We start from the raw sequence: 15414 nt of genomic DNA, 5'->3' as shown, positions 1-15414 counted from the left end.
AGGCTTCTTTAAGAAAATGTTCTTTATTATTTACACAGAATCTACAAGTTTTCTTTTAGTCAAGACCTTTTAGACCAACAAGGATGAAAGCTTAGACAGCAAAATATAACACTTTTTTAAATCTTTATGAATGTGTTTGAAAAACTTCTTCATGGCTTGTGAATTTTCTCCAGGAATCAATACATTTTCATTCCATTGAATATATATTTCATGCATCTTTATGATTTATTTGCACTTAAAATGTTGCAAAAGTATTTATCTGATTCCACAGAAAAAAACTAAAGTTGTCAAAAAAAAATCAGTAGAGAATTTACTACAGTTTACAGAATAGAAGAAGAACCAAAGTGAATTATAGGAACCTTTAAATGCAAATATATAGCATGTGTTTGAATGTTCTCTCTTTCTACTTCTGTAAAGGGAAATGTTGTTTTTACCATTTCTCTGTGAACAACATTAAAAGATATGATTACAAAAGGACTAAACGATTATCTTTAAGTGTGTTTTAGGCTGCAGCCTCTGGTCGTGGCACCAGCTTGAGTTGGATGGGTCGTTTTGGCGCCAGCAGGCCCAGTGCATCCATCTCCAAGGGGATCTGAAAGAAAACCACACGTAAGTGGCATAAAACTCCTTGCACTGTCACAAAGGGTAGAAATGTTATGCAACAAACAGATAGCTTATCAATTACTTGGGCATTATATAACCTTCAATATTACTATCAAACTGGAAATAAATAATGTTTAGACAGTGGAACATCTGTGGTCTCACCTCGGTCTCCTTGCACACAGAGAAGTTGTACCTCTGGAGGACCTCCACCACTGCCAGTTTCATCATCACCAGAGCAAACCGCATCCCAATACAATTCCTTGGCCCAGCCCCAAAAGGCATGTACGTGTATGGATCAATATGCTCCTTGTTGTCTTTACTGAACCTGTGGGTACACACATGCCAACAAAAACAAATCATTAATAACAGAATTGAGCATCACACCTGAAGGATCTGAAGACGTTTATTTCCTCACCTCTCAGGTTTAAACTCATCCGGTTCGGGCCACACCTCAGGGTCCCGGTGAATGGGCCATGTGGGTACCATAACAACCATCCCTTTTGGTATCACAAGGCCATTAATCTCTACAGATGACTTGGCAACACGCTCCAGGCGAGCAGCAATGGGGTACAACCGGAGAGACTCGTTGATGCAGCTATCTAAATATTCCATCTGCATCAGAGCCTGGTACTCCACAGGAGCCTTCAAAAAAATCACAGAGATACACTTTTAAAAGACTTACAAGAATTTTTACTTTTGCTTATTCTTCTATTAAGGAGAAGACCTCCACTTTGTCATATAAGGCAAAGGAAGGACCTTTAATATGTGCTGAAGGTAAACACTGCTGGTTGTAATGAAAGGGCAATAGCTTCTTGAATTTCTTTATTGGGTAAGCTCAGAAAACTGATATCCCTCCCATGTCTGTATTCAACATAAGGTTAATTGAGTAGACTATTAGTGTCACTAAGAATAGGATCAAGGCCACCAAATGGAGTAGCTCGTCCAGCTCTGACTGTAACAAAGTATTCCAAAGAAAAACAGCTAACTGTTGTTCACTTTATATATTGTGTTTTTCAGCAAAATGTGCATGTAGCGCTGTGTGCAACCTACTCTGTAAGTAGATATTTATGAGTTGTGCATTTCCTCATCTCAAGCAGGTTAATCGTTTGATTCAACTCTTCAGCATAGGGGTGCCAGTGGCCGACCGTTTAGTTCACACAGCCCATGTACAGAGGCTGTAGTCCTCAGAGGGCCCAGATTCAGATCTAATCTGTGGCTGGTTTCCCTCTCTCCCCCTCTCTCTCTCTCTCCTTGATTTCTGACTCTATCCGATTTCCTGTCTTTACAACGAAGGCATAAAGCCCAAAAATGTATCTTAAAAAAAAAAACCTCTTCCCCGATAGACCAAGAAGCCTAATTCCAGTCTCAAACTGTTTATTTCTTCCATGTTTTAAAAACATCTATTCACGAAGACAATTGAAATACTATACAGGGTATGTGAACTGTAAGTTTTATCATTTAAACTGGTTTAGTAAGTAGATTTTTTTGTAAATTGGTAAAATGCAAATATTGAAGTAATCTCAGAACACTGGACCAATTGAAGTGTGATTGACCATAGCACTAGGCTACCCTGAGAATATGTTTACAACTTTCCTTTAAATAGATAAAAACATATTTATTTTTTTGTACTTTCAGATATTTAACTCGGATAACTAATATGTCACCTGGATTATAAACAACACCATAATAATCAATGGTTTGACAAATTTGATTTCCAACCCAAACAGTATGTTGGTGCACTTATCTGTACATTTCTAGTCAATCAACTCTAAATGTATTTCTAGTTAATAAACCAATAGAGTTCATGTAATTAATTAATATAAATTAATTCATGCAATAGACATATGTGTGAAAAAAGGGTCAAGCCCTTGAAGCAAATTGTGATTTACAAATTAATTATCGATTTGGGGTGAATTCCTCTCCTCTCAGGAGGCCAAGAAAACAGCACTAAAATATTTAGTTCTTTCCCTTACTGCCAACTCAAATGCTGTCCTCTCCCTACTACCAGCATACCTTGTTAGGGAAGGTGGAGTCGATCTCCTGTTGCAGTCGTTTCATAATGTGAGGGTTTGTGGCCAGATTGTAAGACAAGAAACTGAGAGAGCTGCTGCTTGTTTCATAACCAGCAAAGAGGAAGATCATAGCTTGAGAAAGGATCTCATGATCACTCAAACCTATGGAGATAGTAAGGACAAATATGTATTATTACTTTGAGTTTTGCTTTCAGATGCATGTATGTACTACATGGCTGTGCATAGTTTGCTACCTTTTTCATGCACTGCTCCACTGATGTCATTGTCCTTCTGAGAGTCAATCATCAGTTGAAGGAAATCCACTCGAGTCTAAAAGAAGATGTTTGATAGAATAGCTCTATATTTGTCTTCTTCATGTACGGTACATACACACATGCACAGAAGATCTTACCTTTTGCTTGGTGGTCTCTCGATTAGACTTAATCTTTTGCAGCGCAGCATAAAAGAAGTCCGTTACAGATGTAGGGAAAAAGGAAAACTCAAATTTTTGGAATACCGGGCCCATAAATGGAAAGAAAGCTGCAAAAGGCAACACAGTTATAAAGTACACAGAACATGCAGTGACTGAACTGACAGTAGTCATTCACAGAACAGATATTTTTAATTTACTATCCGCCTGAAGCACAGACGCATTAGAGGTTAGTTTTAGCTAAGAAAGTGAATTCTATACCAACAATGAGCAAGAGTGGGTTGAGAAGGTCAAACTTCAGCATTTTCTTGATGTTAGCGACAAACGGGTCAGAGGGGTTGTTTAGTGAGTCAATGTCAACACTGAAAGCTGTGCTGGTTACTACATCCATACTGTAGGGTCCAAAGAACCTAAAGAGCACACAAACATGTCACAGATATACTTTAACTCCTGGTTTTAAAACTTATTTTGGATTATTAAGCGTTAATGTGAAGTGTAAGTGTTCTTACTCCTTTAGTTCCAAGGGTTCATCTTTATCGGCTTTCTTTTTCATGCCACTGATGAGGTTAGCAGAGTGGTGCTTCATGATTTCAAACATCTACATCACAGGCAGGAACAGATAGACAGAATTAACAATTATATACAGGTATAACAATGGTAATGAAAAACTGGAAGAAAAAAAAAGTTACACTGTGAAAATCCTCCTGTTTCTTTTAATGCTTCCTTTGGTTTTGTGATTTTCAACCAGGCTGAAAGCTGAGCCAATATTTAAGTTTTTTAAAAGACTGCAGTTTATCCAATAGCCAGATATGCCCCATTGCCTACCACCATATTTAAATGCCATAAACCATTTTTAGAACATGATGCAAAACAAATTTGAATTGTGTTAGCTTATGTTCCCATCAATGACAACTGGAGTTTGGGTTGTGGGTAACATTAAGGCTTTAAGTTGACAGAACATGATGGCTTTGAGTACTAAGAAGAGGAGTTTGTAGCTGTCTGCCAGGAGTCACTTTAGCATGTTTCACAGACTAAGCTTAACTTTTTGGGCTATCACCCCCCCAAGTTCAATTATTATTGATTATTAGAATATTGTGCCAACAACAAAGATGGTGATGGCAACAATGCATAGAGGTTTCAAAATGGCAGTCCACAAACTAGTAAGTGGTAACAAAGTGACTTGTTTTCAAAACAGTCTGTTTTAAATACTTAGAAATTATTACAGGATATGTCTGAGGGGTCAGAAAAGATAGAGGGCACATGTAAAAATAATATTACCTATTTATGTTTTCAACTGTTTTTTTTCAGTCGACTACAACTCTTTTAGATTAAAAATATTAATAATTGTGTTAGGTCACCAGCCAATGCTGTGCGGGGGAATCACGTGAAGTTACCTCTTTCAGTCTCCCTGAAGTAAAGGAAGGGGAGAGGACGCTACGGATCCTCCTCCACTGCTCATCCTCAGCGATAGACACGGCATCATACAGTTCTCCATTCAGATAGAAGTTCTGTCACAAAGTTAGAAAGAAAGTTGAGTCAGTAAGCAGCCACTGTAATATGAGAGTGAAGGAGATTTATGTTTAGTATACATACTCTGCGGTTGGTGAAGAGAGAGTAACACTCCTTTACCAGAACAGCTTTAATCATGGCAGGATCTGTCAAGCATAGTACAGCCTGACGACCATCAAAAATCCTGAGAACGATATATGATGTGAAAAGAAACAATAAAAAAAGAGATGTGTCTGTATGTACAAGTAGCTCTAGGGAAAACGAAATACATAATATGTATAAACACACACACACACACACACACACACACACATTGGATCCAGCATGCAGACTTACCCCCATGTTTTCCCATACTTCTTAAAGCATTTTTCATCGAAGTTTGTGAAGCCCTTGGTACAAGAATAATAATATACACAATTATTATCATGGCCAGATATTTGTAGGATGAGAAAATATTTTTCAAATATGTGAAACAATAACTAGAGCATAAAGGATAATCTGGAGTCTGCACATAACACTTGTTGACGTGAATTTAATTATCATAATATCATCATCACTGTTTTATCACAGTAAAGCTGAAACAACACTATTAAAATGAAACCAAATAACATTTTGAAATGCTGAGGGATCAAAGAAAAAAATTAACTAAACTTTGTTTAGATAGTAAAATGAACTTTCACGAATAAAGAGTAAAACCTAATTGTTCAATTATCACCACCACATTCTTCTGTTTAACATGGAGAGTGCTAAAAACAAAGCTGTAAAAATAGTGGAAATTTTTGAATATACACCACCTATCATAAATCATTTTTTTTATAGTAAAGACATCCAAAGGCTGGAAGCACTTGATCTGTTTAATTTATTTATCTTAACTTTTCAGAAAAAACAAAACTCAACTGTGTATAAGAAAACACTGTACACTGAGCCACACCTGACATACTTTTAAAGCAAACATTCTTAAGGAGGTCTTTGTACAATATTGACCTCACTGAGCCACTACACTTTTGTATTCTCTATAGTGTAATTTATCATTTACCAACCTGTTTATATGCCAGCATAGTGCCAAAAAAAGGGATTGGTTTGGGACCAGGGATGCCCATTTTCTTAAAAGTGTTATATGGCCAAATAGCATACCTGTGTAAAGAAAACAGTTGTAGAAGATTTTTTATAATACCAATACATGGAAACGAGAACACACACAGCACAAGTGGACCAGACACTCTTTAAAGACTTACACAAATAATAGTGTGATAAAGGCGACCAGGAGAGTCCATGTTTCAGCTGAGAAGTACAGCAGGTAGCCCATCTCTGCAACTTTTCCCTCTTCTGTCAGTGGCAGCAAAGGTTCAACTGATGCCCCACAAAACAACTAAAGGCTTTTATGTCCTACTGCACAGACCTGTTGCGTGACTAAGGGAAGTGTGTGGGAGGTTAACCAATGGCAGCAGGTGATGTTAAGTAAATTATTGACAGAAAATGACCAAGAAGCATTTATTAGTATCTTGTTTTATTAGCTTAGGCCTCAGTGACTCTGTCATTTTGTGATCTAATTTTTTATATTACTGTGTTATGAGCACATTCATAGGTCATGAAATATGCATTAGGTGTTATCAAAGACAAATTGTTTTTTTGTTTTTTTCAAATGGTCATATTTTTGTATGTTATATTTGAATGCTTGAAAGCTTAAAAATATATAATTGGCTAACACGATATTTTCTGGTGTATGTTGGCATAATAGAAACCTAAAATTTACTTTTTTTTATCGTGGGGGTGGTTCTCAATTAGTTTTTTGCTGAAACATTTCTTTTGTATTTTTTATTTTTTTGTAAAATAATCATCAACATCATTAATGCAACACACAGAACGTCTTTTAACTGATCTGTCTTTCCACAAGTGAAAGTGTAGCCTACATAGAGTTAATGCCTAGAATTATGTAATTCTATTGTATTTTTCTTCCTTTATTTAATTAATGTAAACCTACTCGTTGCTGTTTTTTTAACTGTTTTTTTAGCCGCTGTAACAACTACATTTCTTCCGCTGGGCTATCAATAACGTTTATCCTTACTTAATTTCTTGTTCAATCTCATGTCCAGACATATTCTCAGAAGTGTGTGTGTGTGTGATGCATTATCCTTCCGAGCTACTCACGAGGACGTGAGAGACCTCAGTAGTTATGTAACAAGTAACAAAGTGAGAATAAGCCACGCCCCCTGGACTTGTTTACAGTTCAGTGTAGTCCTGAACTAATGTGGTCACAACTTGATCGAACAGAGGAGAAACATGGGCTGCCTTCCCCTTTTATCTGTAGAAACATGGATCCTGCTGATTACATTTATCTGCTTGTTTGTCAAGTAAGGAAAACAGATTCATTCACTCTAAGTATGTGTACTTTGTTCAGTTGAAATGGTGACAATCAGGAAGACACTAACAGCACATGATTTACCCCGTTTTGCTATACAGTTAACGTTCAGAGGATTTTGGTGACTTAAAAAAACCCAACGTGTTTTCTTTCTTCACAGGTATGGCTACTCTAGTTATGGAATATTTGAGCAGTTGGGGATCCCAGTCAACAAGCCAATTATGTATTTTGGCACAATTGGCAGGCTCAACAATGTATGCATATATAAATATCTATATCACTCATTTCGTTATGTTGTTTATTTGAAGTCACAGACAAAGAAGGGTTAAAAAAAAAGAGAGTATAAATAATTTTTTAATGTTTTTATGTTTCAAGGTTTACTACTTAGATGACAACTTGAGTGCAAAGATGTTTGGGAGAATATGGGGGTGAGTCTAGTCTACTAAAGTGAAAATATAAGAACTGCATCTAACAACAAGCAAGTGTTGTACAATTGTGTCGTGTTGACCCTTTAAGCTGTCATTTCTGTGTGTTTGTGTTCATGTCCAGTGTATATGAGCTAAAGAAGCCCATGCTGGCTGTGATGGACCCTGACATGTTGAAAACCATCCTGGTGAAGGAGTGCTTCACCTACTTTACCAACAGACGGGTGAGGACATAATTAACATGCAAAATTAAACAAAAAGACTTTGTTACAATAGGAAACTTTCACATGACTTAATATCTTTGTTCATCTGTTGAAAGTCCACTTTAGACAGGAAATTGGTTTACACCTTGTGAAAAAGGGGGTATGGCTTTTTAAACTTTTGTATGATCATATATGGAACAACAAATCCAGACAAAAAGAATCAAAACGAATTCCTTAGGAATATATAAGAAAGATAGTATGTACTAAGATTAGTTGACATACAATCAAATGTACTGTACACTTAACATATTTTTATGATTTCACTGGAAACACAGTGAGCAAGACAAGCTCGGGGGCCAGGGAGAGAGTAGTGCTAAAAATACATCACAAAGAGTTTCCCCAAGGTAAAGCATCAAAGGTTATCTATGACGTTAAAAATAAGAGCTTTTTTTTTTTTTTTTACAAAGCATATATTCAAGCTCATAACTGTTTCAGTGGAACAGAATCCTGCATGTTTTAGCTGGGAACAAAATGTGATTTACTTTGACTGTTTTTGAAAGTGTGACATGCTAGAGTTGCCAAATCTCCATCAGGAGATACTTGTTATAACAAGTGTACTTATACACATGCGCTGCATTCTGATGCCTCTTTAGAACTTCCGTCTTAATGGGGAACTCTATGACGCAGTGTCTATTGTTGAGGATGATGCATGGAGGCGACTACGCAACATCCTCTCTCCCAATTTCACCTCTGGGCGACAAAAGGAGGTATCAGCTTAATATTTTCCCAACTTCTTCAGACTTAAGATTTAATTGTATTTTTCTTTTGTTAATTTTTCTTATTTTTTCTAAGCTCTTTGGCATCATGAAACATCACTCAAGCAAACTGACAGCCATGATGCAGTCCAAGGCACAGAATGAAGAAATTATTGCTATACAAGAGTGAGTATACCATGTTTTAGAGATTCCAAATGTTTCATTAATAAGACCTTGTTTTTATTGTTTTTATGCCAATCTATTTTTTTACAACGAACATTAGCTAAGATAGCCACACGAAAAATCAGTTATGTTTGTAGCTATGTTTCCACTATTTGGGCTAAGACAGGCTAACAGATTCATACTCAATGCAAACACATGGAACTGGTTATAGTTTTTCCAGCAAGAAAGAAACTACTATTTAAAAAATAACTATTTGCCAAAATGTGAAGAAATTGTGGAGAAAACATAGCGAAGTCATACGTTGTATGTATTCCAGCTTCTTTGGATCATACAGTTTGGATCTGATGGCGAGCTGTTTATTCAGTGTGGATTTGGACACAATTCACAATCCCTCAAGTCCACTCATCAAGCATGCCAAGAAGCTGTTCAGATTCCCCATACCTCTCTTTCTTTTCCAAGGTACTATCCATGACACCTTTTGTCTTATTTTGAATAATTATTTTAAGTTGTCTGTCTTCATTTAGAGATGTAAATTACTTTGTTTTTTTTTCAGGGTGTTTTCCATTTCTTCTTCCGCTCTTGGAGCGAATGGGTTTCTCATTGTTCTCCAAGAGCTCGACTAATTTCTTTAAAATGTATTTGAAGGAGATCAGGCAGCAACGCAATGGAAACTCAAAAAAGGTTTACACAAAACACACCCTGGGATGGCATAGATGGATAGAATTTGACATCATTTTATAGTTATATAGGAAACACATATCATGATAGATAGGGTTTGATGATATCATAATAAAGGAACATTTCCATGAATTAGATGGAATTGCTTTGGTTTCCTCGAGATATTGAAGGACTTTTTTTATGTGGCTTCTGTTGACATGTTAACAGCAACATTAATGTGCTCAAAATGTACTGAGCAAGAGGATAGAACGTCTTTATTGTCATGACAAATGAGCAGGCTCCCTTTGCTGATAAAGATGAAGATTAAGTAATTTGATCAGTACACTCCTGGCCAGCTACATTTTTTGCAAACGTTCAACCAGACAAAAAAATGTTCTTCATGGAATTTTAAGTCCATCATAAAAATTGAATACATGTTGACTAACTGACCTGTTTTCAGAATTCAGGGGATATGCTTCAAAGTATGATTGACACCCAGACTGACAATAAATCCAAGAAAGAAGGGGAGAATAAAAGTAAAGCAACATCACACACAAATACATTCACTAATGCATGCTTGTGAATTCCCCCCAAAAAGTCTGCCTCCTTTTATCTTACTCCCTGCTGGTGCATCCTGTCCACCCTTACAGGTCTGACTGATCATGAGATCATATCCCAAGTGACCGTGTTTGTGTTTGCTGGTTACGAGACGAGCGCTACAACTCTCAATTTCCTTGCCTACACTTTGGCCCAAAACCCTAACATCATGAAACGCCTACAGGAGGAGATAGATGACACCTTCCCTGATATGGTTTTGAATTGTTCTCTTTTAATATTATTTATTAAAGAATCTAGGTTCTGCATTGTGTTTAATCAAACTGTTATATGTAACCCCTTTACAGGGTCCAGTCCAGTATGAAGCCCTGATGCAGATGGAGTACTTGGACAGCGTGGTCAATGAGTGTTTGAGGTAAAGAGCATTTTGTTCTGCAAGTTAGCTGGACCATCCCTAGATATTTTTCTCAATTTTGTTTAATTGTTTTGTAGTCATCTAATTGTTGAAATGATAATGTTCTGTTCTCCCTGTAAACCATGTTTGCTTAGTGTGTATGATGATAGTAGAACAATTTCATCAGTTTATTTCAAAGAAACCTTTTGTTGTTATTGCAAAGATAGGTAGGTCTGGATGGAATCTTTGTTCAAGTCAAAACCACCAGTATTTAAATCTCCTCCTGTTTTGTCAAAAGGATCTACCCTCCTATTGCACGTCTAGAACGAGTAGCTAAAGAAACAGTAAAGATCAATGAGATCACAATCCCAAAAGACATGCTTGTGATGGTTCCAGTGTACGCTCTGCACCACGACCCCGAGCTTTGGCCAGAGCCTGAAGAGTTCAGACCTGACAGGTACAGAGTTTATTTGTGGCCTATACTGTTAACTGTTCTTAAAGACTAGCTATTAATAATTCTCTGAAGCAACTTTTAATTCCTTAAAACAGTGAGCTACAAAATATTAAACAAATTGTGGTAAGTAAGGTCCTTTCAAAAATGTCATTTTGCAGATGATGAGTTGTTCAAGCTTTGAACATTTTTACAGTCAGATGAAACCAATTAAAACCCAGTGCTCCTTATAGTACTCATTTTTTATGTTTTGATTTTTTTTCACGAAGATTTAGTAAGGAGAACAAGCAGAACATTAAGCCATACACTTACTTGCCGTTTGGGGCTGGGCCGAGGAACTGTATTGGGATGCGATTTGCTCTGCTGATTGTGAAACTGGCCTTGGTGGAAGTTTTGCAAAAATACAGCTTCTCAGTCTGTGATGAGACAGAGGTAATTTCATTATTTAAGCATTCTTAGGTTAACATGGTCAACATGATTTCTTTTACACAATAAAAACTAGAATTATTCTAAGAGAGAGCTTATGATTCAGTGAATTTGATGTTTTTCCTAGATCCCTTTGAAGATGGACCCTGCAGGCCTCATTGGACCATTAAATCCAATCAAACTGAAGGTGGTGACACGAGCAAACCAGTGCAGCTAGACCAGATTGGTCAGAGTGAAACAACTCTTGTTGTTGAGCCATCGTTTAAATGTGTAACATAAGTAACTTAAAATGCTTCTTTAGTTTACTACCAACATTTTTCATCTATACATTTTGATAACCTGTAACTTCAAACCCAGTAATCTGATTGGACAGGTCAGTTATTGCTAATGTACAGTATAACAGCACGGGGAATTATGGTGTTTGTCTTGGCTTATCACGCTGGAACCTCTGAATCTTTGAGGCAACTGCCAACAGACTCTCATTTCACTGCCGACATGATCAAATGAAATATAAAGATAAATGTACACCTAATAAAGTAGATGGCCTGCTGAATCTGTGACATACACGAAGTAACAAAAGTGCAGATGCTTAGAGCTCTCAGCAATAAAATAACTTGTTATAACTTGTTTCTTGTTTTGTTTTTGTAACAAAAAGTCCTGAATGTATATATAGTCTAATTTAATGATCTAAATACAGCACATTCAGTGATGTTTAAAAAAAGTATGCCACTGTGACCAGTGGCAGATGTCTCGGGGAAACAACTGTTAACATTCTTTTGGTAAATATGTTAATAAAATGACAGTTCACTGCCCTTAATGGAGCACATGACAAATGTTTCTACTCACCTCAGAAGACTCATGGTGCTTTTGGTCTAATTATTCTTTGTGATGCCTGCTCTTTTACATTTTGATTAAAGGGTATTCATCTGTCTAGACTCAAAAATCTAACTCACAATTTTCCTGAAATAAAAGATGAGTTCACCTCCAAAAATAAGCAAAACACTCATTAGTTCCTTGTCAATAAGTTCCCTTGAACTTGTTGTAGCTTGAATTTCCCTCGGGATCAATAAAGTATCTATCTATCTATCTATCTATCTATCTATCTATCTAGCCAGTCTTTGTTGCTAGTTTTCAAACTAGCTTTTTAACACTGGGATTTATAAAGATAAAAATAAAAAGGCGAATATTACCTCCAATGACAGACAAAACCTAAGACACTTGGTGCAGTGCAATTAACATACCATCCATATAAGCTGTGATGGTAGTGCTCTGCAGCCTGTACTGTAGAAAGTCCGAACCACATGCAATTGGTGTTTGAAGGTCTCTAACTTGTTGTGAGTGGACTCAACACATACCCCAACAATAAAATGTAACATAAACTTATAAGTGTATTACCTGCCTAAATATAGTAGGTCAAAGCGTGAGTTACATGCTGATAAATCAGAACACTGTGGTGGTGCAAACTTCACACATGACTCATCAGTCACATGTATGAAGGTGTGCTAAACTGGGTAAGAAGGTATCTGGAGCTGTTACAAAGGGAAAGGTTACTGTTGGTTTGTCTAGTTGCATAATGTTAAGCCACATTCAAACTTTGACATTACTGCGATCACTCCGGAGAAAACAAGATACAACCTTTCAATCAAGCAGTTGTTTTTTTCTGTTAGGTTTAAAAATCGTCTCATTCATATTCAGATTATAGCAAAAAAAAAAAAAAAAAAAGTCTTAAACTGTATAAATGTCTCTTTCCCCTGAACATGAATCACAGCCTGTTTTCACAGTGACGGTTCATCAGATAAAGCTCAAGAGTCTTCTAGAAATGAAAACAAAACCTTGTCATTCCATCTTAGAGTGTAAAGAAACACACCGTATCAAGCCGTTCAGTCAACACACTCACGATAAAAATTAACTCAATTGATCATTGATCATCACCTGTAGTATCAAAACATCATTCCATTCCATAAATGGACAGTGCCAGCTTTGAGGTAGAGGAGATGCATTTATTATAACACTCTGTGGGATGCCCCTCCCAGCTGCTTTACAAAAAGCTTTACAGTTGTAATTACGAAAAAACTAAAAGTACAAAACTTCTTCATATTAAATTGTTCATAGGAGTATATAAATCACTGTACAGAGGAATTAAAGATAAAAAGAGGCACGAAAGTCCCGCTCCCAGTTCTTTTCATTTTGCTCCTTCCTCCTGCTTTGTTCCTTCCATTGTCCTTTCCCTCTTTTCTCCTCCTTCCTCTTGGAAGGTTGTTTCACTGCGTCGTGATCCCTGGCTTGAAAGTGAGTGACTTTTGCTCTTTTCGCCTCTCCATACCCAAGGCCTGTCTGATCTCTTTTCAGCACTGTCGGCACTGGTTGTTTGGGCCCCTCTCCTTCTGGTCCCAGCCCTGTTCCTGGTTTCCAACCGCTTCGAACCATCATCTTGTAGCTGTTGCTGGAGGGGGGGAGGCAGTAGTACGGGGTGGGTGAAGGATGTCGCAGACTGAACTGATGGAGAGTGGATGAAAGATGTGATGACAGGCTGTTGCTGTACTCGCTACAACACACGCTGCACCACTGAGGAGGGGGGGCACTGGAAACAAACAGAGGAAGAGACATTATTAGTGACTAGCTAAAGAGACTGTTTCTAGTTTTCAAATCTTTTGAAAAATTGTGATGAACATGTGACACCAAATATCAAATTTGTACAGATATTTTGTGAAATAAAACTTTTCATAATGGAAAATTATAGCAAGCAACTGATCCACAAAAAGAGAAAAACATGGAGCTTTCCCCCTAAAGGTCATGGATAAATTAATTGACATTTTATTCACAGTGGATTTAGCTTTATGCTACAAATAGTGATCTAACCTGCTGTCAGGCTGCGTTTCGCTCTGAGTGCTTCTACCATAGCTCTCCAGCTCGTCCAACACCTCACTGTGGCCAGCTGGGGGGGAATCAATATGAATGAGAACAAAGTCACTGCACACAGAATTGAGTGTGTTGCTAGTAAGACTTGCATGGCTGTACCTTCAAGGGCCAAATCTTTGGCATCCCTGCCCTCTGTGTCAACCACTCCGACCCAAGCAGCTCCGTGTTCAAGCAGCAGCTTCACTGCAGCTCTTTGTCCTGACCAGCTTGCACACATCACTGCAGTCCAGAAGTAAGTATCCTAAAGGGAAGACAATTAACTTTTTGTAAAGTGTCTTGAGATAACGCTTGTTATGAATTGACGCTATACAAATAAAGATTGATAACATTAATTACATAGTCATTATTTCCTCCCATCTTCAATACAACCTGGGCAGTAAGTGCTGTACCTGGAAGTTGATGTCTACCCCCTTTGAGAGCAGATCTCTGAGGCTTGAGATGTCCCCCTCATGGGCACAGCGCAGGAACCTGAGTCCGAGGAGCTCCATGGACCTTTCCGACCTTCTGTTTGTCTCTGTTCTTTCATCATCATTCCCTTGTTGGATCACAGAATCAGTTTGATGCTGCCGCAGCATCTCTGCAGCCCGAGCCCTTCTCCCCTGTCTCCTCCCGGACCTTCCCTTCCTCTGCTGCTCCCTGACATTCACTGGTTTGCTTCTCGTACTCTTGGACGCATCTTGATCAGCATCATCTTTTATTATATTTTCGTAAAACCGCCTTACTTCTTCCCCACTGAAGGCGCTGCCTGTATTAGAGCTGCTAGGTTCAGTCGATTCAATGCTAAAAATATCCTGCCCACTAGCACGGGTAAAGCCCATCCCAGCCATAACAACAAGGCTCTTAGCTCTAGCTTTGTGTCATTTAAAAAGCCATGTGATGCGAATGAACAAGCCCAGGTGGTTAGTAGTGGTGGTTGGAGTTGTCAAGGTTACACTGACAAATCATTATCTTTCCATTACATTTTCAAAAGTCCAGTTTACAGGCTACCAGTGGGCTAATGTATAGCTTTAGCACCATTATTATGTTTTGGTCTTTTGTCAGCTTGTTAAAAAAACCCAACTAAGAGCTTTAAGTCTCATTACATTACCCGAGCCGCTTCAAAACAACAACTGGATGCGACTTTCACCCGATAAACAAACAGATTAATTCATGTTTAACTTTAACAATAGCTTCTTCTACCTACCCCGACCTTATTTCTTCTCTGTTTGTTTAATGTTATAAGTTAGTTACACTGCCACCCAGCGGACTGGATGTTCACATGTCCTTTGAATCAGCTCCACGCCTGAGTAAAATGTATTATTTGTCAGATTCTCCGCCTCTGGAAAATGATATTCATTCATAACTTTTCTCCTCATTGTTCAACTCTGTGGAACAATAAAGTGATCACAATCAATAGTGAATCCTTAATTAAGAATGACTGGGTTGAGAAAAATACGTTTGTTACTGATTTATTATGTTCTAATGGTGACCTAATAGAATTTACATCCTTTGTGAATTTAGTAAGGTGTGTAAAGCGGTTCCCTTACCATTAAT

General features: G+C 37.6%; 3 protein-coding genes across 3 annotated transcripts; 1 reads left to right on the top strand and 2 right to left on the bottom strand.

Moving 5' to 3' along the window:
• Positions 1-4: 4 nt before the first annotated feature.
• On the bottom strand, positions 5-6683 carry LOC306820651 (cytochrome P450 3A40-like). The gene is made up of 14 exons (XM_079338566.1): positions 6620-6683; positions 5790-5964; positions 5595-5688; positions 4891-4943; positions 4639-4738; positions 4440-4553; positions 3555-3643; positions 3307-3455; positions 3028-3155; positions 2870-2945; positions 2617-2777; positions 1019-1245; positions 766-928; positions 5-592 (listed from the first exon to the last, which is right to left on the bottom strand). The coding sequence occupies exons 2-14, from the start codon at positions 5858-5860 to the stop codon at positions 503-505; spliced, it is 1515 nt and encodes a 504-aa protein (XP_079194692.1). The 5' UTR covers positions 5861-5964; positions 6620-6683; the 3' UTR covers positions 5-502.
• A 102-nt stretch (positions 6684-6785) lies between these two features.
• LOC306820393 (cytochrome P450 3A30-like) lies at positions 6786-11585 on the top strand. The gene is made up of 14 exons (XM_079338215.1): positions 6786-6905; positions 7074-7167; positions 7289-7341; positions 7463-7562; positions 8195-8308; positions 8394-8482; positions 8796-8938; positions 9033-9160; positions 9597-9672; positions 9787-9947; positions 10039-10106; positions 10384-10542; positions 10806-10968; positions 11090-11585. Exons 1-14 carry the CDS (start codon positions 6835-6837, stop codon positions 11177-11179), a joined length of 1509 nt encoding a protein of 502 aa, XP_079194341.1. The 5' UTR covers positions 6786-6834; the 3' UTR covers positions 11180-11585.
• A 1363-nt stretch (positions 11586-12948) lies between these two features.
• On the bottom strand, positions 12949-15143 carry gpank1 (G patch domain and ankyrin repeats 1). The gene is made up of 4 exons (XM_079337950.1): positions 14271-15143; positions 13981-14122; positions 13822-13897; positions 12949-13543 (listed from the first exon to the last, which is right to left on the bottom strand). The coding sequence occupies exons 1-4, from the start codon at positions 14706-14708 to the stop codon at positions 13102-13104; spliced, it is 1098 nt and encodes a 365-aa protein (XP_079194076.1). The 5' UTR covers positions 14709-15143; the 3' UTR covers positions 12949-13101.
• Positions 15144-15414: the final 271 nt, after the last annotated feature.

This window comes from Symphodus melops (assembly GCF_947650265.1).
Source record: "Symphodus melops genome assembly, chromosome: 2".
Classification (NCBI taxonomy): Eukaryota; Metazoa; Chordata; class Actinopteri; order Labriformes; family Labridae; genus Symphodus; species Symphodus melops.
The sequence above is the reverse complement of the archived record's forward strand: the minus strand, read 5'-3'. Positions and strand labels throughout refer to the sequence as shown.